This window comes from Lytechinus variegatus, chromosome 2 (genome assembly GCF_018143015.1).
Source record: "Lytechinus variegatus isolate NC3 chromosome 2, Lvar_3.0, whole genome shotgun sequence".
NCBI classification, from domain to species: domain Eukaryota; kingdom Metazoa; phylum Echinodermata; class Echinoidea; order Temnopleuroida; family Toxopneustidae; genus Lytechinus; species Lytechinus variegatus.
Genome location: NC_054741.1, coordinates 13,472,686 through 13,495,823, shown reverse-complemented (window position 1 = coordinate 13,495,823; position 23,138 = coordinate 13,472,686). Strand labels below are relative to the sequence as shown.

The following is a 23,138-nucleotide window of genomic DNA, read 5'->3' as shown; positions in this document are numbered from 1 at the left end:
GTGTCACTTGCTTCCTTTTGCCAAAGTTGGGCAGCAAAGTACAGGCATATTTCGGCAAAACTGATAAAAAATACTAGTACATCCAAGTAATTATTGTTATTAAAACAATATTGGTAAAGCATTAGGTATAATGTTTTTTCCCTGAAATACTGGAGGCAAATAAGAAAAAAAATACACCAAGATATTATCATATAGAAAAAAAATGTATACTCAATAGTTTCACACAACTCTCAAACAAAAATATAAGAAAACATGACCAAAAGAAAAGATAATGTAGCATATCAAATGAAACCCTGCTTGAAAAACATAATACAGAATACATGGAAAGGAAGATAAACTAAATATTTTAATATAAAAAAGAAATGGAAGCAAAGTTATGAAAAAAGAACCAACATACCTTTAAAATATGGAAAAAATATTACTCAAATAGTAAACTTTATATTATACGAATTCATAAACAGTAATCAAACTTGGAGAGAAATTCAGAAAGACAAGACGGTGATTTATAAAGAATAATTTTCATTGCCTTACATGGCCCGTCTCCCGCTCACTGTGACCAACATAGAAAATAGACAATGGCATGATTGTATACACCAGACACCACTGCTATTAACAAAAGTATTCTTAACACAAAGACTACTCAAATCTGCAATTCCCATAGAAATTCTACAGGGATATTGCAGTTCCAGTAGGCAATGGGTTAATTGATTATATTGCTAGATTTAAAAAAAATATGTAGTCAAAAAAGAAATATTAATAAAGAAAAGATATTTGAAAGAACAAAAGATTTTGAATCAAGGGATCAAATCTACAATGTGCAGTACCTCCTAAAATAAATTCTCTCATGATTTTATGTACGTATGTAATTTAAAGAAAATTAATCATGCGAGCTCTCCTCCTCTGCAGGTGCGTAAACATTAATGTGCTCATAAATCATTATTCAACATGATGCAATGTAAGTGTCATATAATAAAAAACGGTTATGAAATATCAATTTTAAAAACTTTAAGGAGTAGAATTCAGTACTGTGAGGTCAATACTTGTGAGCACTTCTTGGAATTAAAGAATTTTGTTTACCCCTTATAGCTTTATAAATACATGTTGTGGAGTGTGCTGGTGTTTTCTATAACTTTTACACAATGTTTCTGGTCTGTTTGAAGAAAATAGTTGAAAATGTGTAGGAAAAAATGTATGTACCTTTATAAGCACTTAAAACATATTCATTTCAACTTTAAACACCTGTTCAATAAAATCTCTATACCAATTAATCCAGTTAGTTAAGGCAAGCAAATAGCAAGGTATATGTTAGTAGTTTTATAAACTCTAGGAAAATTTTCTATACGTATGTGCAAGATCAGTGACTATCTTAATAATGTACATGTATGTAAGGTTTGAAATTCATTTGGTCAACAAACAATCTACTTTTTATTTGGTCTAATTGCTGTTTGGTCTACACTGTACTTGCTCTAATACCCACTAAGTCTCATTGTCATTTAATAGTCTAAGGCCGTGTTTATGCTTCCACTTTTCAGGCCAGAATCAGCGTTTCCAAACGTGATTAGTCCAAAACACGGTTGCGTCCATGCTTACTTTCATTTAAACGCTGTTTCAAAACGCCGATTGTAAACTCACAAAAAGGTGCGTTTGTAAACGTTGTTTGACCAGAATCAGGCTTTCTGGGGAAGCATAAACAGAACCACGATCGTAAACGTGTTTAAATGACGTCATTTGGTACATGCTTCCGGTGAGATGAAAATCCGCGGGCAAATACAGTCGTATTGCTCCATGTTATCTCTACGTAATAACAACAATCGGAAAAAAAAAACTTTCGGAAAAAGGCGCGCCCAATATGACCTCGCTCTACGATGCAAAGTCAGCTCAAGATCATGATTTGCTCTGAAAAGTGAAGCATAAACAGCACTCCCAGAACCACGTTTACGATCGGCGTTTTGAATTGACGTTTGAAATTGCTGATTCTGTCCTCACACCCTAATACCAACATGGTCTGATAACTGCATTTTCTACTCTAATATCAATATGCCTTTTGGTTCATAAAAGGTTGATCTAGTCATATAGACTACATGTAAAAGGTGTAAGACAAAGTGGATATTAGATCATGAAAGTGGTAGAGCCTAAATGGAAATTAGACATAGCAGTACATGGGTTTAATGGCAACTTTACCAACTGGTTAGTAGACAAATTGAATGTAGATGAAATAGCATTACACCGCGTGGTATTGTTCAAGGGGTGGATGAAGTATTGCATCATCCCCCCCCCAACTTGAATATCATGACTGGGCTGATAAAACCTTGTATTGCAAAACGTAACTATTTTTAGGGCAGCTTTAATAGAAAAAACAATATTAAAAAATATGGTAATGGCGGCAATCTTATATTGTCTGAAAACATTATCCTGATTCCTGGGGGGGCGTTTCATGAACGGACTTGTCGGACGTTTTATCCGACAAGTCCCATTTTTTCCGACATTACCATAGGAACAGCGCCTATCGGCCAATCAAAATCATGGAAAGATGTCAGAGCTGACTTGTCGGATGAAAATACTGATGGAACGCTCCCAAGCTTACGACTGTTTCTAGGCAAGAGAAGGCTGTTACCCATGTTATTACTCTAAAATCAAGCTGCCATCAAAATATTTCCGTTTTGAGATACAAGGTTTTAACTGCCCAGAGACGACATGTATTTGTCCTTGTGGCGAGGGATGAGACCAACTAGAGAGTAAACAAAATGGTCCGTATTCTGTAGTCGGGTTTAACTCTGTGATAAAATTATGGGGAGCCAAAAACAAAAAATTCTGCTTATATTGTATATTTCTTGAATTTACTATTTTGTTTCCCTTTGCTTTCATAATGAAGAAAATATTTCAGTTATCCTTCTGAGACGGTTATAAATGATTTAAGTGTCATAAGAGCTAATGGATTGAACTTGTACTAATTGATATTTGTGCCCCAATTGGCTGTCCATAGTTAAACCACAACTTTAAACCATGGTTTGATTTAAACCAGAGTTCAGAATACGGGCCTATGGTTGGAGACCACAAGGCAATGTACACTATGTACGAGCAAGGAGATATACGAGCACTTAGGATTACATGTTAAGGTACCTAATAATGGCAAGTCCAATTGCTCACAGCAAGTAAACAAGTTCTAGCTTAATTCTATAATTTCTGGAATTTATACCGGAATTGAGAATTAGTTTTTATTTGATAGAAAATATTAGTTTTCAGTTCAATGCTTTGACAGTTAATAAATACTAAATCGAACTGGATTTGTGCATAGGTGGATTAATATCTGTAAATAAACTATATCATTATTGCAAAATGTCAACTACTCAACTACTCAACTATAATGCAATATTAAACCTGAAGTGCAAAATAATACACAGAACATGCTATTTTCTTTCAAATATAAACAACAAATGAATGGAGAAATATTAAAAGAAATGAATATCTCCCATGCTTTGAATTAGATTTTTCCCTAATCTTTATCTTTAAAAGTATCCATGATTTGAAGAATGCAGAACTCTTAGAAAATCATCCGCACAAAAATTTGAACAATATACATAATGGTACTTCTTTCTAGCATACAATAGTATATATTTCTCACAAAGTAATATTTTTCCTCATGAATCCCAAAAGATCATATTTCCATTCATGAAATCTTTCCTGGTATTTTAAAAAATTACTTGCAGATATGTGAACATATACAACCTCGTAAAAATATAGCTGCACAAAAGTTTATAAAATATCAAAGGTGCTTCTTTCTAGTACAAAATGGCATGCATCAATGTTTCAAAATTTGCAAGGGAATAAGGGGACCCGAGTGCTGCTTCACAAAGAGTTACAAGTGTGACTTAAAATCAAACTTAAATTCCCTGCTGCATGCTGTCAAAACATATAATGCTATATAAAGACATGTACTTCTGCATAATCTCTCTCTTTTGTATCCATCTTCTACTAAGTTTGGAGAAAATTGGTAATGCAGAGACTTCCAAAGTTCTAAAAGGCATTGACTTTGACTCAGTTGTAGAGGAATTCATTAACTGCAGTGTAATTTAATCAATGACACTGCGTATTAAACAGCATGTCTGTGTTGGCGCTCATGCGTGACTTCATGTCGCACTTAACTCTTTGTGAAAGTAAAACAGCCTACAGATCTGTAGAATAAGAAGGAAGAGAATCCAGAAGAAAAGAGGATGAGTAACCTAGCAACGCATCACTGGTTGGTCCAACTCAGACAACGGGAGGCAAGCCGGCCTCATGTCAGTCATCCTTCTTGCCCTCCAGCGGACGATGTCTGGGTGACAAGTCAACATCTTCGACTTTGCTTTTCACTGGTCGTTGTCGTGGCGATAGATCAGTAGGAGCTTGAGCAGGCATCTTTTCATCATCAGAAGATGAAGATGGCATCTCCATGTAGCGGGTGAACAGGGTTGCATATTCTGGTTTCTTCATGGCGTAAGCTTTGAATTCATCTGGCAGTGGAACAAATTGGAGATTAATTGATGGTTTTGGTGAAGTCTTGTTGAAGATCATTTAAGGGCATTGAAAATGATTGTAAAGCAGTGACATGGTATGTGCAAACCCGTATATGTACATGTATGTGCATACATTGTAATTTAGTGCATTGCACTGATCTGGTGATGATGCAAATTAGAGGATATTAGCAAGTTTTTGCAATGGTGACAGGAACAGAGAATCCATCACAGTGCAGAAACTCCCTATTATTGGTAATTTTAGAGGTGATGGTTTGGCGAAAATCAGATTGAGATCTGCTTAAATCAGAACATGATGGCATCGCATTTAGCAATTTACGCAATCCCTTACAGTATATGTCTTTACTGTCATGAGTGACATAAACATGCAATTGTAGAATCAATTTCACACACTAGTTCAGCAGGTCACTTGAATCATGAATAACATGTAAATTTTGAGGAGCATAGACTATCTCACCATACGTGACACGCTCAATGCCCCTTGTATCAATCTCCTTGTAGAGTCTGTCTGTCTCCTCTCGTTCCATCCCAAATGCGTTGTCAAGAATTTGGTATAGATCTTCTGGACTGATGTACTCCTTTTCTCCTCCAAACATCTGAAACACAATAACAATGTAAAGCATAGAAATCATCTAGATTATTGGATTAATCATAACAATAAACACAAGTGGGTAAAATTGGTAAATGTACATGTGTGCATTTTAGGATTTTTTCAGATTTGTGATTTTCAGGATTCGCTTTGAACATCCAAACTTCATATACAGTGCGTATCAAAAAAAACGGGACAGTTTTGAAAAGTCTATTAAAAAATTGTTTCAAAATATTATGTCTATATTTTGATGTTAATAGATGCTCTGAGATCTTATCTTTGAAATGCCATATTAAAAAATATTTTTTGTTCATGCTTGAGCGAACACGGGAAGTTTTTGTCGGGGGTTCAAAAAGAGGCTTGCGCCAAAATGGCAGAAATTAGAAATTTGACAATAAGGCTTTTGGCTAATCAGCACACTTTCTCTTAATCTTTTCATTGTCTTTGCCATAATATTCGGATCATGCTGTCAATTTTCATTACAATTTTATTTATTTACCTGAATTATTTTGTTTTTCAATTAAACTTCTTTTACCTTTGAATTTTCCTTCATACATGTAAGTAAGAAAATAAGACTTTTTGTCAACCCAAGTAGGAAGATTTGCATTATTAATTGGGAGAATTTGTAATTTTTCAAATCCTTTTATTATGTGAAACAAATCATGTTATGGTACCTATAAAAGACATGAATCCTATTTTCAAGGGGTTATTGAATCATTCACCAAGTTTAATTATGTGCTTGACAGGGCAAACAGGAAAGGACCCATGTCTTTTAATGGCAATCGTTGCTCCTTCAAAATTGACTCAATAAACCATTATGGTTTATTGAGTCAATTTTGAAGGAGCAAGATATGGCAGATCGAGTAAAATGTATTAAAAAGTTGTGAAGCGAGCAAGCAAAAAAATTTCCACCATTTCATTAAAATATCTAATTTTGCGATTTTGACATAATATTCAGAAAGCGATATCATATTTCACTTTCCATGTTTTCTGTTATTTTCTTACCACTTTTTTTTCTTGGTCATGATTTTTTTTTTTTTTTTTTTGGGGGGAAGCGAGCACCCCGAGCCCCAACCCATCAGTATGCCACTGTTCAAGCACCATAACCTTTGTAGCACACAATGAAAGGATTTGAAAAAAAGTTCTCTCATACTTCGGTTTAAAAAAATTGTTCTTGCCTAAGCTAAATAAGGAAAATTCAATGCTAAAGGCCCGGTCCCACTGGGGGGAAGTTGAATTACGCATGAATTGCGAATACAAATTTCGGTCATTCGTTGTCATCCGCATTAAATTTGGCAAAAAAATAAAAATCCGCTTTAAAATTGCGGATACATAAAAGATGTACAGCGAACAAATTACGATTAAAAGCGGAAATATCACGAATAAAAACGAATTACCTTGCGAATGCTATTTTACGAGGGATATTGCTTGTAAAATTGTGGAATGTATTGCAGACATTGCGAAAATGTAACGAAAGTAATGCGGAAGTATAACACATGTATTGCGGACAAAAATAGGATGCTAAACGATTATTGCGGAAGTATTACGTATGCATAGAGAATGCAATGCGCACGTGGTGCGGAAACAACGGTCGCATTGCGAATGTGATACATTTGAATCGAGACCATATAAAAGAGCACTCCACTCTTCAGCGTCATTATCTTTATCAACATTGTAGAAAGTAGCAACATGTCAACAAGAGCCAAATCAAGAGGAAAGAAGAAACAAAAGACAAGCAAAGTTGGAGAGAGGGCTCCGTCACCAGTACCACCTCCTCCACAATCCCCAAGGTCACCGAGTCCACCTCCAGAAGACCTCCCTGGCGCCGATGAGGTCCTGTTCCAAGTCAGCCTAGAGATGACAAAGCTGAAAAGAAGAAAGAGAAGAGGCCACGAAAGAGCTTCACCCTCAAACCCGACCAAGAAGATAATGCCTTCGAATGGTTAGCAGAAAATGAGCTTTTGTGGAGTAGGGGAAGTAGGATGTTTAAAGACACAAACAGAAAGAAAGCTTTGTGGGAAGAAAAAGCCACTGAGCTTGAGGTCTCTTGCCATCTCTTGAAGCTGTGTTTGGTGCTTGAACCTCCACTGTGTCAACAAGGTTTTGGCCCCTTCGCCATTCTCCAGGAACTATTTGTCCATTCTCCAGCTGCCGGTCCACAAGCCTGTTCTGTAGGACTGGGTAGCGGGTGCGCAATTCGGTTGTGGAGCAGTATCAGCCTGACTGTGTCGGCATGGTGCTGCATGGTGGTGAGAAGGACTTGGAATCTATTCGCCATGATACCAAATGTGTTCTCGACGACTCTCCTGGCCCTCGACAGCCTGTAGTTATAGATACGCTCTTCCCTGGTCAGGGCCTTTGCACTGTATGGCTTCATTAGGTATGTTCAGAGAGAAAGCATCGTCGCCCACAATGAAGTATGGCCTAAATGGGACATCTTGGGTGTCATTGGGTAAGGGATCTGGATTTGGCCAAACCATAATGTCGCCGTTCTCGAGACCTTGCTTCAGCTCACTTTGGTTGTATATTTGAGCATCTGATGCGGAACCGTTTCCTGATACGTCAGCCCAAAGAACCTTGTAGTCAGAACTGACCAGGGCAACTAAAATGATACTGAAAAAGCCCTTGTAGTTGTAATATTCCGAGCCTGAGTTTGGGGGAGCTTTGCATGCCACATGCTTGCCATCAATCGCGCCGATTGTGTGAGGAAAGTTCCACCTCTGCAACCAGTCATTGGCAATTTCACGCCATTCTTCATCGTTGGTAGGGCAAGTCATCTGTTCATCAAGGTACTCTTCTGATATGGCTGTACATACTTCTCTGACAACTTTGCTGATTGTGTTGTGAGGGACCCTCCAACCGTACTGCATGTCCCTGTATTTTGAACCAGAGGCAAGATGGCGTAGGGTTATGGCCACTTTGAGTCCAGGCTCTAAGTTCGCTCTGAAGTTGGTCTGTGTCTTGAGCAGTCGAGGAGTGAGCCGGTTCACCAGTTCGTCAAACATGTATGGGGGCATTCTCATAAAGTTCTGGAAGGCACGTGGATCTTCGTTACGCAGCTCCACCATCAATCTATCGTACATGCCCAGATCTAGTCTTCTGCCAATCCAAGGTCTCACCCAGACAGCTCTTTGATTTCTCCTTCGCTTTCTTTTCCGTATTTGGATCAAACGTTGAACTTGGAAGAGAAGATTGTTATGTTGTTGGATGGCTGCAACTATCAAATGTCCGTGATGATCCATGGCAAAATCCTATATTCTACACAACTGTTCTTAAAATGACGGTCAAATTTCATTTTCTGTTACATTTATATAGTAATCTGGGTTTACGATGAATGTTTGCTGTATACTCGCAAATTGTTCGCGAAACAGTCGTAATACAAACGCACTATTCGTGACCAGTCTGTAAGCATTCTTTATAAATTATTATAGCTTGGTATAAAGTCGTATTAGGCACGCTATGCATTCGTTTCGCATTCTATCCCAGTCCGCTACTTATCCGCAATCCCATGTCCGTTGCGGATATCACAGGATAACTGCGAAATTTCAGCGCATACATTGAGTATGTATTGCGTATGCATTGCGCATATAAACCGGATGATTTCCGCTCCCAGGAGTTTTGGGCAGCCCAAAACTCCTGGGAACGGAAAAATGTGCCTTTGCGGATGATTACGGACATGTGCGGAAAATAACCGTCTTAAAACAGCATACTTTACGAATATTGCGGATGTTTAGCGTCTGTTATCAAATTTTATTCGCAATTTATGAGCAATCCATCCTAAATGTCACTGGGACCGGGCCTTAAAACAGGATATTAAAAAAGGAACAACAACAGAAATATTTGAGCAAATAAGTAGATTTGGAAATGAATTTTGACCGCATAATACAAAAATTATGGCAAAGATAATGTGAAGACTGAGAGGAAGTCTGCTGATAAGCAAGAAGTCCGATCATCATGTTTATCATTTGATGACATTTTGGCGCAAGCCTCCTTTTTAACCCAAGACAAAAACATTCCGTGTTCGCTCAAGCGTGAACGAAACTAAATTTTTTTAATAACATTTGAAGGATAAGACCCCAGAGCATCTTTTGACACCAAAATATAGAGATCATAATTTCAAACAAAAATTTAATAGACTTTTCAAATCTGTCCTGTTTTTTTTTTATACGCACTGTATAATGGCTCGGCCTTAAATTTCAATATTCAAGACCTGTCTCTTGGCATATTTCTATATAACAGCACAAAGAGGAAAAGATAAAAAGGGCACAAATAAAACCCATCCAAGGCGAGTGAAAGGTACATTGTGTAATGTCAATAGAACAGCCATTGCCACGGCCTTCTGATGAATGGCTTTACCCAAGAACCCTGGAAAACTAAAAAAGATCCCCTAAAATACCACTGGAGTCCAATGTATACTGTGAAACAATGCAGCAAAATTCTGGCTGGTGAGCTCATTAAGTGGCCCTGGAAAAAAAATCCGTCCAAGTCTGACCTGTTATAATCTTGTCTTATTTTCATGTCAAATCATGCAACATTTTCATTATGAAAATTTATGGTAACAAGCTCGATTTGCAGTAACTTTACTTTACCTTGAAAGCCATCCGGATGGTATCTTCTGTGTTTGCAGGTTGACTAATGAGGGCACATCCAATCACATACTCTCTGAAATCTATCTTGCCACTACCATCCTACAGAAACAAAAGATGTCATTTTATCATCATATTGAATGAAAATCTCATTAGCTAGGATGCTAGTAAGAATTATGGGCAATAGGTAACTCTGGAACAGTTGTAACATGTTGATAACCTGTTAAGTGTTTTGCAATGTTTCAAAGGTAATAAGATCAAGAGGTGAACCATGCACATCTCAAAACCAGGACTAGTCATGAACAATCATTTAATAAAGATTCACTTTTTTATCTCATGTAAGAGAATGATACATAAGTTGTTTTTATTTCTGGCACTAAATCCATAGTGTTTATAATATATACATGAAAATCAATAAGCAATACAAACATTTAACTGAAAAGTGTATGAAAGCTGATATTATGTTAATTATTGTAAATAAATTTACTGGAAAATGATTGGAAAATAATTATAGAAAATCAACACAATAATACCGATATCATACAACAGTATAAGTAAAATCATAAAAATAACAATACTTTGAAAAGTAATAATTATAATTGTCATACTTTCTTCAAATATAAGAATATTTTCAGCTAGCTTTATGCACTTCTTATTCCACTCATTCCTAAATTTGTTCAAAGTTTTAGTACAGCTCTATGACAACCTCACCCCCCCCCCCCGATATGTTATTACCCGTCTACTGCTTTGTTCCTTACCCTGTCATATACATCAAAAACCTCTTGAAGGGACGGTGAAACAGGCACATTGAGATGCTTGGCAAAGTCTTCTATGGTGATGTAGCCTCCCGAGCTAGCTATTTCAGCGTAGTTAGTCAGATGTGTTCGCAGGCTCTCCAGCTTGAACCTGCAGTCATATTGACAGTTTTAGAAAAATACTTTCAGGGACCTAGCTTTTCATGAAGTAATTCTATTGCAAATTTCACTGATGAATGTTGTTATAAGCTACTGACAACTTGCATATGATTGGCTGAGAGAATATATGTTGGGGGAAGATTACCTGACAGCTAAAAAAACTAAGGATAAATGCTTGTTAGTATGCACCCAGGAGTGATGGCTTAAGATCCTCTCTGGTAGACTGGATAGACTAGTTAAGTTTTGAAATTTTTGGCTTCCCATAATTTAACACAGAGTTAGACCATGGCCTAAGTTAAACTTGACTTTACAGGCAGGAGGGTAAGGATTTTTGTTCAGAATATAATGAGGATTTAGTTACATGTAAAAACAGTGAGAGTAAATCATATAGTCATACCCCCCCCCCCCCCCAAAAAAAGGATGATTTATGAACTATGCAACAATATTCTCACCCAAGTTTGGAGAGTAACTTGTGGAACTCCACGACTCCTACCTCACCGGGTAGTCCCATGGCTTTAGCCTCCTCCATCAGACGGGTGTCTTCATAGGTATGGTCCGTTACAGGAACATTGTAAGCCCTGATGATAAGAAAGACAGAAAAATACAGGAATAGCATTTTTTATTTTGACAAACAACATATATGTAAAATATCAAAGAAAACACAATGAAAGTCATAATTTGAACAGATCAAACAGGTAAAATACAATAGCAAAGCAAGTGAAGTTTATATATCACACATAGAGTGCACTTTTCTATACCGGTATATCAGCACAAATGGGGAAAATTTAAAAGGGCACACAAAGCTGTGAACATTAGGGTGGGAATAAGGCCAGTCAGTAGGCCACTGTGGCCAAATGGATTAGTCTCCGGACTTTGAAACAGAGGGTTGTGGGTTCGAATCCCCAGCTTTTGGAGTAATTTCCTGCAGCAGGAAATTGATTCACGATCTGCTGCACTCAACCCAGGTGAGGTAAATGGGTACCAACAGGAAGGAATTCTTTAAAAAGCTGTGAACACCAGAATCTGTAGCCAAGCTTAGCCGGGGTAATATAGGAATACCTTGAGCACCTAAAAAGGTGGATAAGTGCACTATAAAAATACCCCACATTATTATCATGCATGGACATTATTACAACTTACTTTGCCATGACAGCACGGACATTTCGGGCGTATAGCTTTGCATCTTGCTTCTCCCTGTCGCTTGGGTTGTAGACTGGAAGGAACTCCAGTTCTAGGTTATTGGACAGGTTACAGAGAGAAAGCCAGAAGACGGACAAGCCACTGGGTCCTTCAAATGTCCATGGGAATGTATTGAGTTTGTTATTGTAGCGCAAGAGAACCGGCTGGACAGGAACGCCGGGGAAGAAGGCACCTGAGAAAATATGAAATAACAGATTGCACGTCCTGCAAGGTTAATGAAAGTATAACCATTTCCATGATCCATCCTGGGTCCCATAAGATATGAATTAGCCATTGATCATCGGTCAGATTTATGTGATTGATTGCACTGGTTGCGTATGATCAATAAAACAAATAAGCTAAAAAGTGAACAGAAATTACACATTTTCTCAAAGAATCAAGTGGTACATATTTATTTCCTAAAATATAAATACTTTGTTGGTCAGTTTAATAGATCATTATGTTCAAACTCATAAATACCACAACTGACATCTATATTTAGAAGAAATTTCTAGAATGGTCATTGGTATTCACCTCCTTTGAATGTGATGAAGCACTGTCCATTGGTTACTGTACCCTCGGGGAAGATAGCAATCTGAGGCCACTGACTCCCTGGCTGAGCTCTCCGCTTGATCTCCGCTATGGTCTTAGATCTCGAGTCTGGGTCTTTCCTTGACACCATCACTGGTTGCAGGAATTTAGCTAAAGCTGGGAAAGAAAAAAGATGGAGATTACAGTACTACAGCCTGCGAACAGAAAACACAAGCTTGACCAGCCACCACAAAACCAACAATAAAACGTCCACGAGATATTAAATGAGCTTGAAAAAGTAAATCCTAAGCTTTAAAATGGTATGTAGCTTGTTGAAACTGATCAACAATAACTCACATTAGTATTCATTGAATGTACAAGAAATAAGAAAAAAATTGGAAAGAATACAAAGTTTTGAGGTCAGGGTTCACTCAAGCATCAAATGAGCACACTGTGCAATCTTGTTGAAACTTCCAAGCGCTCATAAAATATGGAATAGATATCTTATATTTAACTTTAAAACTTTGAATTTTGACAGTATGAGGAAGAATAATTGTTCTTTTAGATCAGCTAATTTTCTGATTTTAACTTTTCAAAGACCAAATTCCTGTTTTAGCTTTTTATAGGGAACCTTCCCTTGCGACTAATTAATCGTTGGTTTTGGGTGGCTGGTTACAGTTCAACTAAAAGGAGTGATATCAAGCGTACATTTAGTTCTACATCATCTCATAAATAATAAGACTGCATTTTATAGGAGATAGAATGACAGAAACAATAACATTGCAAGAGTCCTAATCATATGGTTCAATGTATACATCGTAGCCAGTAGAGTCCTAATCCTTCCCTAATCAATACAAATTAACAGAAAATTATAAATCCCTCTCATTTTCGACCAAAGCGTAACTAATGTGTTTCCATTCAAATATGAACCATTAAATACACTTCATGATGATTTACAGAAATAGGTTCATGGATAGCATTTCCTGCACCTATGATGTGACGGTGCTGCCAATTAGGTTTGAAATCTAGAATTGGTTTTCATCTACATGTACAAGGAAGTAGTGCCAGTTAGCTTTAAAATTTAGAGTTTAATTTCATACACAGGGAAGCAAACAAACTCTAAATTTAAAACCTAACCATCAACGCCATCAACTTACATTATGTAAAACAAAGTAAATCAGTCAGCTTTATTTAGAAAAATATAATGTAACAAAATAATGTCAGATATAAAAGTAAATAAAATTAAATGTGAAATGAAACCTAGAGATTGTAATAATTCAAGATTAAAGTAGCGACTCACATTTTGAGTACCAATGTGGCTTACATTTTTAATACCGGTAGCCTCAATACCTCGCATCACATTTGCTATACAGTGGCCGTTTGGCGAGTCGAAAACAGCCGTTTTATTAATTTAATTCACACCACCTATATGTAGTTGGTACAAAAAAGTTAGAAGGGCTCTTTTTGACTAGCTGTAGAGCAAATGTGACCGAGGTATAAATGGGTAAAGTTATTTTCTTTTCTGTGGTCAACTTGTATTTGACTACTTACTTCCAATAACAGGTATCTCTGCATTTTCCTGCCTGGACACAGCCCCAGGGAGACCCGTCATAAAGAATGCAAAGACGTCAAAGAACGAGATATGAGGGGCTATGACCAGGATGCATGCTTCATCCCTTGGTGCCCTTTGTCCTGTGACCTTCACTGAGTGGAATCCAAGACAAAACATCTGGCACCTGGCAATAGCTAATATGGGTGCACGCAACGCCCTGTGGATTAAAAGTTACAAAAAAATATATATTGCTGTCTATTCTGAATAAATAAAACTGTCTATTCTGAAGGGGAAAAATGACTGGAAAAACAAATGGACATGAAAGAGGGTGGTTTCAGGAATAACGTAGACTAAATAAATAGTATCTAGTATTAAGTATTATAACTTGTATTATGCACTCTGGCTCCTAAAGATAAGAATACATGAATTGATAGATTAATTGTAAACTACACATATGATCCTACTGAAGTCAGATTTTGAACTATTTTCATCAAACTGCACATGGGCTTTAAAATCAGGGCTACATATCACAAAGGTTTGTAATAAAATGCTGAATACCAATGACCAATCAAGATCATTGCTGTATCCCATCTTGCTCAAAACTCTGACCATGAACCAATCATGATTGTTGTTTCACACTTCCAAACCTTTGTACAACCAAATATTGATTTCTATTTCAGAACAACTCTTTTAACATGCCAGTTTTAGGTAATGCCCACTTAGCTGCCAACTGACAACAGCAGCTAATACATATATATATATTTTTTTCAAATCAAGCACACTTCTGTGATTCGGGAAAATACAATTCAGTTCTCTCACTTTCTCCATCCTGTGAGTGGCTGGTCTCTCTCCTCCCTAGTCATCCCAGCTACAGCAATAGCACAGACTACCCAGGCAGGAAGGAGAAGAATGATGAATGCCAGCAGACGGATTGGTGCTATCGTGATTGACATGATGGCAATCTATTGTGAGACAAATAATGCAAGAAAAAAATGAAACAAAAGAAAGAGTACTATGCGCATGACATGGCTAACTCACCTGCTCCTGCTCTACAGTGTACAACTCCAATCACCAACTCAAGCCAACCTTCTCTCATCTATCTCCCCAACAACTCAAGTTTCTAAACATACTAACTACATGTACTCAAGACATCTAACTTTGAAAACGACTGTAGAATAATCATTCACAAAACACATCATTCAATAAAATAATATGTTCATTGACCCAAAATGATATTTGACCTTGATCGTTTGACCGAAGACTTGTTCAAGACGATCAGTGATACTTGAAAATACTTATGTCCATATTTCATGAACTAAATCCATAAACTTTCTAAGTTATGATGGCAATTTAACAAATACATGTACCCCAACACGGCCAAAGTTCATTGACCTTGGTTATGTGACCTGAACTCACACAGGAAGTTCAATGATGCTTGATTATTATAGTTTCATGATCTAAATCCATATATTTTACCAGTTATGATATTTGAAAAACTTAACCTTGATTAAGATTTCCATTTGATTCCCCCAAAAAAAAAATAATGTAAATTCATTAACCTGAAATGACCTTGACCTTTGTCATGTGACCTGAAACTCACAAAGGATGTCCAGTGATACTTCATTACCCTTACTCCAAGTTTCATGAACCAGATCAATAAACTTTCAATGTTATGATGGAAATCAACAAATACTGTACCCCCAACATGGCCAAATTTTCAATGACCCTAAATGACATTTGGCCTTGTTAATGTGACCTAAAACTCAGGCAGGATGTTTAGTAATACTTGATTACCCTTTTAACACTATTTGGATATGATAAAGAGTCATGTTGCATCTGGAAGTACCTCGTCTTCTGTATCACTGCATCGAACCAAATGCACTAAACTTCTAACAAATGTTGCTGAAACAATCAAGGAGGAGACTAAAGTAGGTATGTCAGGGAAACCATTTTCCTTGAACATGAATTGAATAAGAGTACTGATGTACCTGGAACAAAAGTCTTGGCTGTCTTAGTGCATTACTTCAGTGAAAAGAATATGAAAGTACGGATTGCACTTCTTGGGTTTCAGGAGATATAAGAACATCCGCAGAGCAGCTTTTCAAAACTTCAAGAACATTCTTGAAGAATACAACCTGGAAGCTATCTTTAGGCTCTGTGTGGGATTAGCGACTGAAGAAGCATCAAACATGACTAAGGAACACAACAGCCTTTGGAGCAGAGTGAGGGCAGAAGCTCCAAACTACATACTGCTGAAGTGTATGAGACTATGAGTCACTAATTTGCCCTTTGTATCTAGAAAGCATTCGAAGCATTACCATCCAAAATTGGATTCATGTTGAGTGAAGTGCCAAGCTGTTTAGCCACAGTCATCTAAGAAGGGAGGCCTACAAATCACTGTACGAGGCATTCTGTGATGAGCAGATGGATGCTGAAGATGACCTTCCAAAAAAAAAGATGCCATTCAAGAAAATGTCTACTACTCGCTGGCTTGTGAGGGTGAAACTGTCAAGAGAATCCTACATCAAATCTCTGAAAGAGAGGGTGTATAACAAGGCTGGTGAGAAACGCCCTGCGAGTCTTGTAGACTTTGGTAAACAGTTTACAGCACAGGCAGTAAGACGCCAACGAGAATGCACTGTGCAGGCTTTAGGAACAGATGTGCTGAATTTCTCATTCGCCTAGTGAGTGAAGTAGAAAAAAAGACTACCTAACAACAAACAAACATTCATGCACCTCTCTTGTCTGAGTCTTGCCTGAAACCACGCGATTTGCGTGCTGTCACCAAGCGAAAGACAATGAAATCAAGATGACGATGTAAACACGGTGGCAAGTTTTCCCCGACCTTTCATATCATTTTTCTCAATTTTTGAATAAATTTTTGTTTAAAAATGAAATCGATATCGTAGAAATGTCGGAAATGAAGTTGTATCCCATGTACATGATTTAGGGCCAGATCTTTTAGAAGTAGAAATCTTGGATACGAAAGTTTCAGGTTTCTTGGCGGTACATGCAGATAAAGGGAAGCAATTCCTGGCTCCATTGAGAGTAAACATATTTGTTAGTAAATGATTTTTACTCTCTACGAGCCTCCAGGCTAATTGTTACAAAGTTTGAAATAGACCTTATCGCAAATAGATTCACGCAAAGGATCATGGGATCGCAAAGGGGGCAATAGCGCCACTATTGTCCCGATGCGACCATGCGACCGCAAGCAGTCGACAATTAAGTGTACGATTTCCATAGTGTATCAAAATACGATCGAAGCCCGCAGCCAACATTTTGCTAACTTCCAGTAAACGCCTCGTCGTATTTGTTCCAGAGTCTAACATCACTTTTCTTCTTAGTCATGGGTGGCAGAGATAGATGTCCTGTCTATAGCTGCAAGAATTACCACAGACTTTATGAAAACAAGTGCAATTTTGTTTGATTTTTGCACACTGTCTGTGCGTATTTTGAGCTGTGCACGGGGCTGTGTAGCTGTGACTGCAAAGTGTGCTTGTATGCACGGACAGCGGGCACTCTCGGCCCAGGGTCAGTGTACGTCGGCAAGGCAGTGGGGGAAACTGGTCCCAGAATTCCAAGCAATAATAAAATGATGATCAATAAAACTCTGCAGTAGATTTGATTACTTTATTCTAGTTATATATTTTGTAATATCAATCGATAGTCAAGAATATATGTTTCATAAATAATTATCTCAATAATGATTTTATTCAGAGTAGGCCTATAAACCGAGCTGTGCTTTTTCTTTTTCTCTCCACAGATAGGCTACATAATTATTACATAATAATTCAGGATCATGGTCGGACATTCTGAAGTTTTATTAGTGGCATGCGTAGACAAAATGATGAATTAAATAGAACAAATATGAGAATAGATGAAAGTATGTTGAGAGAAAAATAATTTTAAAAAAGAAACGAGGAAGGTGATCTGTGAGAGAATTGACTGAATGCGATGAACTTAATTTTGAAGATGTAAATGTTGAAATAAGATTTTTTAATCAAAATAATGGAATATATATCATTTATATGAATTAAATATCCATCATCTGCTAAGTTTCAGACAAAATAAAATTACAGTGAGGTTGGAGGGATATGGGACCTACATTGTATACGGGATCATAAAATGTTTTTAATTCAGGGATTTATTTAATCTTTATCCTACATGTCAGCATAGGGCTATTATTTTATATGTCCTTTACATAGGGCCTATAAATATATATATATATATATATATACACTAGCTTGTTTTTAATATGATCAAACTCAAAAGCCTGGGTTGCAAAAAGGACTATATTTCCCCAAAATAACAAAAACTAGCTAAATTTATATGGAGATAAATATGGTCTACATTATGATTCTCATGAATATTCTTTAATGGAAAAATATGCTATCTAATTCGGATCGCCGACTTGCTCTTTTCTAAAGTCGATCGGGCATTGACCCGCAACCACCGTCTCACTTTTCCCACAAAATCTTCCCAAGTTTAGCCCCAGAAATCTTCGAAAATACGGTGAGTTTTGAGTTCATACTTTTACTGGGCAATCATGATGCAAAATTGTTCTATAAACCCACATTCAAGTATTCAAAATAATTTAAGTACAAGAAATCAGACTTTAAAAAAGGCCTGGATTTTGAGTGACACTACACAAAACATATGGCGTTGTATGGCCTCCCGGAAGCCGATTCCGCGTTTGCCCCCTTTCGCATCCCGTTATCCTCTGCGATGACAGACGCCCTCACGCGACAAACGCTATTTGCGATAAGGTCTATACTGTTTTTTATACTTTTTGTCCTTGACAGTGAGTTCCCAACCTTATTTCCCACACAGGGAGTACTACTTCTACTACGACGCACTCACACAACATGCGAGGTTAGTAATACTAACCTCGCACAATGCATGTGGTTTCATAGTGGACTTTGACGTTTTCATTCATCACACGAATGTGAGGGAATTAGAAACGCCAAACGTTTTAGTATTTCTCCACTAATGATTTCTTTTTAATAAATTTAGTTTAAAAAAACAAAATGAAGTGGAAATTATTTATAAAACTGTTTTTATCGCTTACCTCCAAGTCTCAACCAGGATACTCCGTTCGATCCGTCCTTAATACTGCGGTGGAAAGTACGCAAACAACAATCGAAAAGCAATTTTTCGTATCGAACATTCTCAATTCAAGTCGTCAGCGCGTAATAGGAAATTGTACCAAAAATCAACAGGTTGCATCTCATGTATATACCTATTGGTAAAGTATGTGTTACGATACTGCAACAAATAACAATTAGATTTTAAAATATAAAGTTTTAAATTTTCCTTTTTTTTATTACAGGAAATAATTATACATAAAATAAAACAAATAATGATCTTACATAAATCTCTTGAAGTGTCCGATGTAAAATCCCGAAGTGATGATACTATATCCAAGTAATAATCCAAATGATAAAATCCCAGTTGACTGGCGAAAATTCACAATGATGGCGATGATGAAACTGATGTTGAAGTCCGATGAATAATAAGAGTCACTGCAACGAGTTGAAATGTCCGTGAAGACGATGTTGATGATGATTAACAGTCAATTTCAGCAATCCATGGGTTGAAGCGTGTTCATTGAACAGGTTGATGATGTTGATGAGAACTGATAATTTCTCTCTCAAAATAACTGCAAACAGTTCATTGATGCATAAACTGCTCTGATCTGATCTGGTGAAGTGATCTCATATGATGTGATGTGATCTCCTGCTCTCATATGATGTGATGGTGTGATCTAATATGATGTGATGATGTGATGATCATCTTGAAAAATCTGCAGCTTTATACTAATTACAAGTGTTCTAGATCATTCTCAAATTTCAACTAATCTACAAGCTTCTAGAATTCACTCTTCTGGAAGCTTCTTTATTTCTAAAACATTCTTGAATGACCTCATTGAAATCAACATGGGTAAACAAAATACCTAAGCCTATTCATTTCCACTACCAATACAATTCTATTGTTTGGCTTTTCCCTATTCAACAATAAAACTCCTTGGCCTTTAAATAGGCAAGGCCTGCATAATAAAAAGACATTCTTGAATGTTCTTTACAATTCTTGGCTAGCCTTAAAGGGAAATAACTAATAGATGGATGTAATTGCTTTTACAATTCTTCTAAAATTATTCTTATATGTAACATATGCCATCTTTTGACAAGATGATGATGAAAGTGGATTGAACGAGCAAGAAAATAATGCTGATCGCCTAGAATGCAGCTAGCTTGCAACACCGTAAACAAAGGTACGGTAGGCACTTAAGAACCAAGTTTGAAAGGACACTCGTAAAATTATGTCACTCTCGCGATGAATATTCATTAGATCCGGTTGTGCGTGTTCAATACAAACTCTCTGCATGCATGCACTCGGTGTGTATTGAACACGCACGACCACGATCTAATGAATATTCATCGGCCAGAGTGACATAATTTTATGAGTATCCTTTCAAACTTGGTTCTTAAGTGCCTATCGGCTTGGTGAATAATATCGCGCGCCCTCTTTAGGCAAAAGTTGATATCAACGCTGACCAGGAGGCATCTACTTGAAGATCACGAAAAATGCTCTTATTTTATTAAAACAAACAACAAAAAGAATTCAACAAACGGTCCATATGGTTCGGTAAGTATTATAGAAAAATCATATTTCATAGCTATGATGTAAAGTCATAGTTATTTTAGTAAAGATGGTGTGAAAGATTCGCGTGCACCAGGTGCATATGAATCCTTCACACACGAGACGATTTGAAACCATGAGTGACTACGACGATACTCAGCAGGATCCATAAGTCAGGATGTTGTGCTACTAGTAAGGTTAAGGTTGTTTGTATCAAAGTCAGTGGGCCTAACCTAACGTCATGATGTGCATAAGATTTTCTTCGCTAACGGAGTGAATAGATGTGTGGACAGTCTCTCAGAAGATGTACTGTAGACTGTAGTTACTGCTTGTTCACTGATTGCATTTAAGAATAGACTGGATAAGCATTGGGAGAATATTGCCTATGATTTTGAGCGATTTTTTATTCTCGTTTGTTTTCATAAATCATGAATCATGCCATGCCATGGATTTTTTTGCTGGCTACGATACCCTGCCAACGTAAGTAGCGCATCTAATTTTGTCTGAAGGAGAGCAGTAATAGACATTCTACGGCCAAATCGTGGTTTTGGGAACCACTCGTCGATTGGCATACGTGCACTTGTGTAAAAAAAATTAGTACAATTACAACAGTAGAGGCGCACGGCCAATATGGCAGTCTCTCTCCAATAAGGGAGACAATCTCCCACATTGGAGACTTCCTTTGCAAAAGGACAAAAGAAACAACACCAACAAAAGCATGATTTTTTCCACCCAAAATTTTGTCTCACTGAGGTCAGAAGCCCATTTGTTTTGTGTGTGATTGACAACAAAAATCCTTATCAAAACAAAAGTTGACGGTGAATTTTTAAAATAGACGGTGAAAAGGGGTAATTTTTCATGAGGAATCTGCTTATCACATTTTTATTTGCCGCCAAGGTAATCCTCTTGCCACAAATGTAAACAAAGGAAATTAGTCTCCAAAACTGGAGACTGTCTCTGAAATTGGATACCCAAATTCTTTACAAAAGTCTCTGATATTGGAGATAATTTCCCACATTGGAGACAGTCTGAGATCTCCAATATTGGCCGTGCGCCTCTACTGTTACTATTTCCACCTCCATTCACTTTGTAACACTAACACTAACAGTGACATGTTAGTGTTACAAATACAAAGTGAATGGAGGTGGAAATAGGGAACCGTGCGTGTGACTGAATAAAGCGCTGCTGTATGAAGTGAACGGTGGTTCCCAATATCACGATAATGCCCATTCTACTTTGATCGATGAACAGGCTTAGTCCTACAACATCGTTGGAGTAAACGAATTAAACTAACGTCTCGACTCGAGTCTCGACTCTAGGCCTACTCTCCTCTACTACCGTACCGGTACTTACCCGCACGTAGTCCCATACATTCATTTTCAGGACATGCACGAATGGGTTTGGGATTTCTGCCACCATGAACGACTGTTCACGTTCCAGTCTTGGTCTTCCAACTGGCATCTTTGATATCGATTTACCTCCGTTGTTGTTGTCTGTGATAAATGAATAGTAACGTATTTAAAAGTAACACAACACCCCAAAGTTTAGGTTGGGTCGCGGTCGAATCAGCTGGAGTGAACGGTTTCGATACCGGTATACGGTTCGGAATTCCGATCTCTACGTCCCCGGATCCGGATATAAACAAACAACCCGCAAACGACGCAAACGTAAATGTTGGGGTCAACGCACTATTTGAGGACAGCCCTCGATTGACTTGGTTTGGTCCCTGAGTTTGGTTTCTGCGGGGGTTTCTGTCATCATGACGGCATTCATGGACCCCCACAGCATGGACCTACAACCAGGGGCGGATCCAGGATATCTCCAAAAGGCACCGGAATTCGACAAAAAAGGGTTTTAACGATAAAAACATTAAGGGAATTTCACGAAAAAAATTGACAAGCAAAAAAAAAAGGTTTCATTTTCGAATGGGGGGGGGGGGGGTAGGCATACTTCTGCCTTAACGGCATTTTTAAATCAATTTTTTATTGTGTCTCTCAAAAGGGGGAGGCCCCCCCCCCCCCCCCCGATCCACCAGTGCCTCAACAAAGTCCATGGTTCCTTGAACAGTCTTGAAAGTTGGTGGAGTGCATGGGCTGTCTTTGACCATGTAAAACTATTACAAGATGTTGATTTTTATTTTTATATACGTACGTTTGCTGGCTGGAAAAGGTCGGGGGCGGAGCTGATTTTCCCCTCCTAAGTTGTTTCCTTTAGCCTCCCCTGGGGATATAGACCCTGACCATGTCGAATATGCCTTTATATTTTTTTTATGTCTTTATCGCCATTTTATTTGAAGTTATTTAGAAACAACATTGAAATATTTCACAAGCATGACAAGTTAAGGTCATAATAAGTTCAAGGAATTGACTGCATAGTCTTAAGCCTTTTTTTCCTCACCTCTGACAATATACAACCTCGTTCACATTTATTTACCGAGATATCATTCTCGTCACTCACAACACCCACACAAGTTTACTACCAGGTAGCAAATGGGGTTATGGTTGGTAAAGTACCCAGACCTACAAGGGAATGGGTGAAAAAAAGCTTGGAAAATATAGAAGAACTTCTTGAATTAACTTCCAGTACCATTTGGGTTTTGGGAAGGGGGTACTGCTTAAAATGATGATAGGAATG

General features: G+C 37.6%; 1 protein-coding gene across 1 annotated transcript; it reads right to left on the bottom strand.

Annotated features, from left to right (window-relative positions):
* Positions 1–3,354: 3,354 nt before the first annotated feature.
* Positions 3,355–22,004, bottom strand: LOC121407373 (lysophosphatidylcholine acyltransferase 2-like). Its single transcript, XM_041598423.1, has 10 exons — positions 21,858–22,004; positions 14,682–14,824; positions 13,862–14,079; positions 12,314–12,487; positions 11,741–11,972; positions 11,053–11,178; positions 10,445–10,592; positions 9,690–9,788; positions 4,969–5,107; positions 3,355–4,490 (listed from the first exon to the last, which is right to left on the bottom strand). Exons 1-10 carry the CDS (start codon positions 21,963–21,965, stop codon positions 4,279–4,281), a joined length of 1,599 nt encoding a protein of 532 aa, XP_041454357.1. The 5' UTR covers positions 21,966–22,004; the 3' UTR covers positions 3,355–4,278.
* Between the last annotated feature and the right edge of the window lie 1,134 nt (positions 22,005–23,138).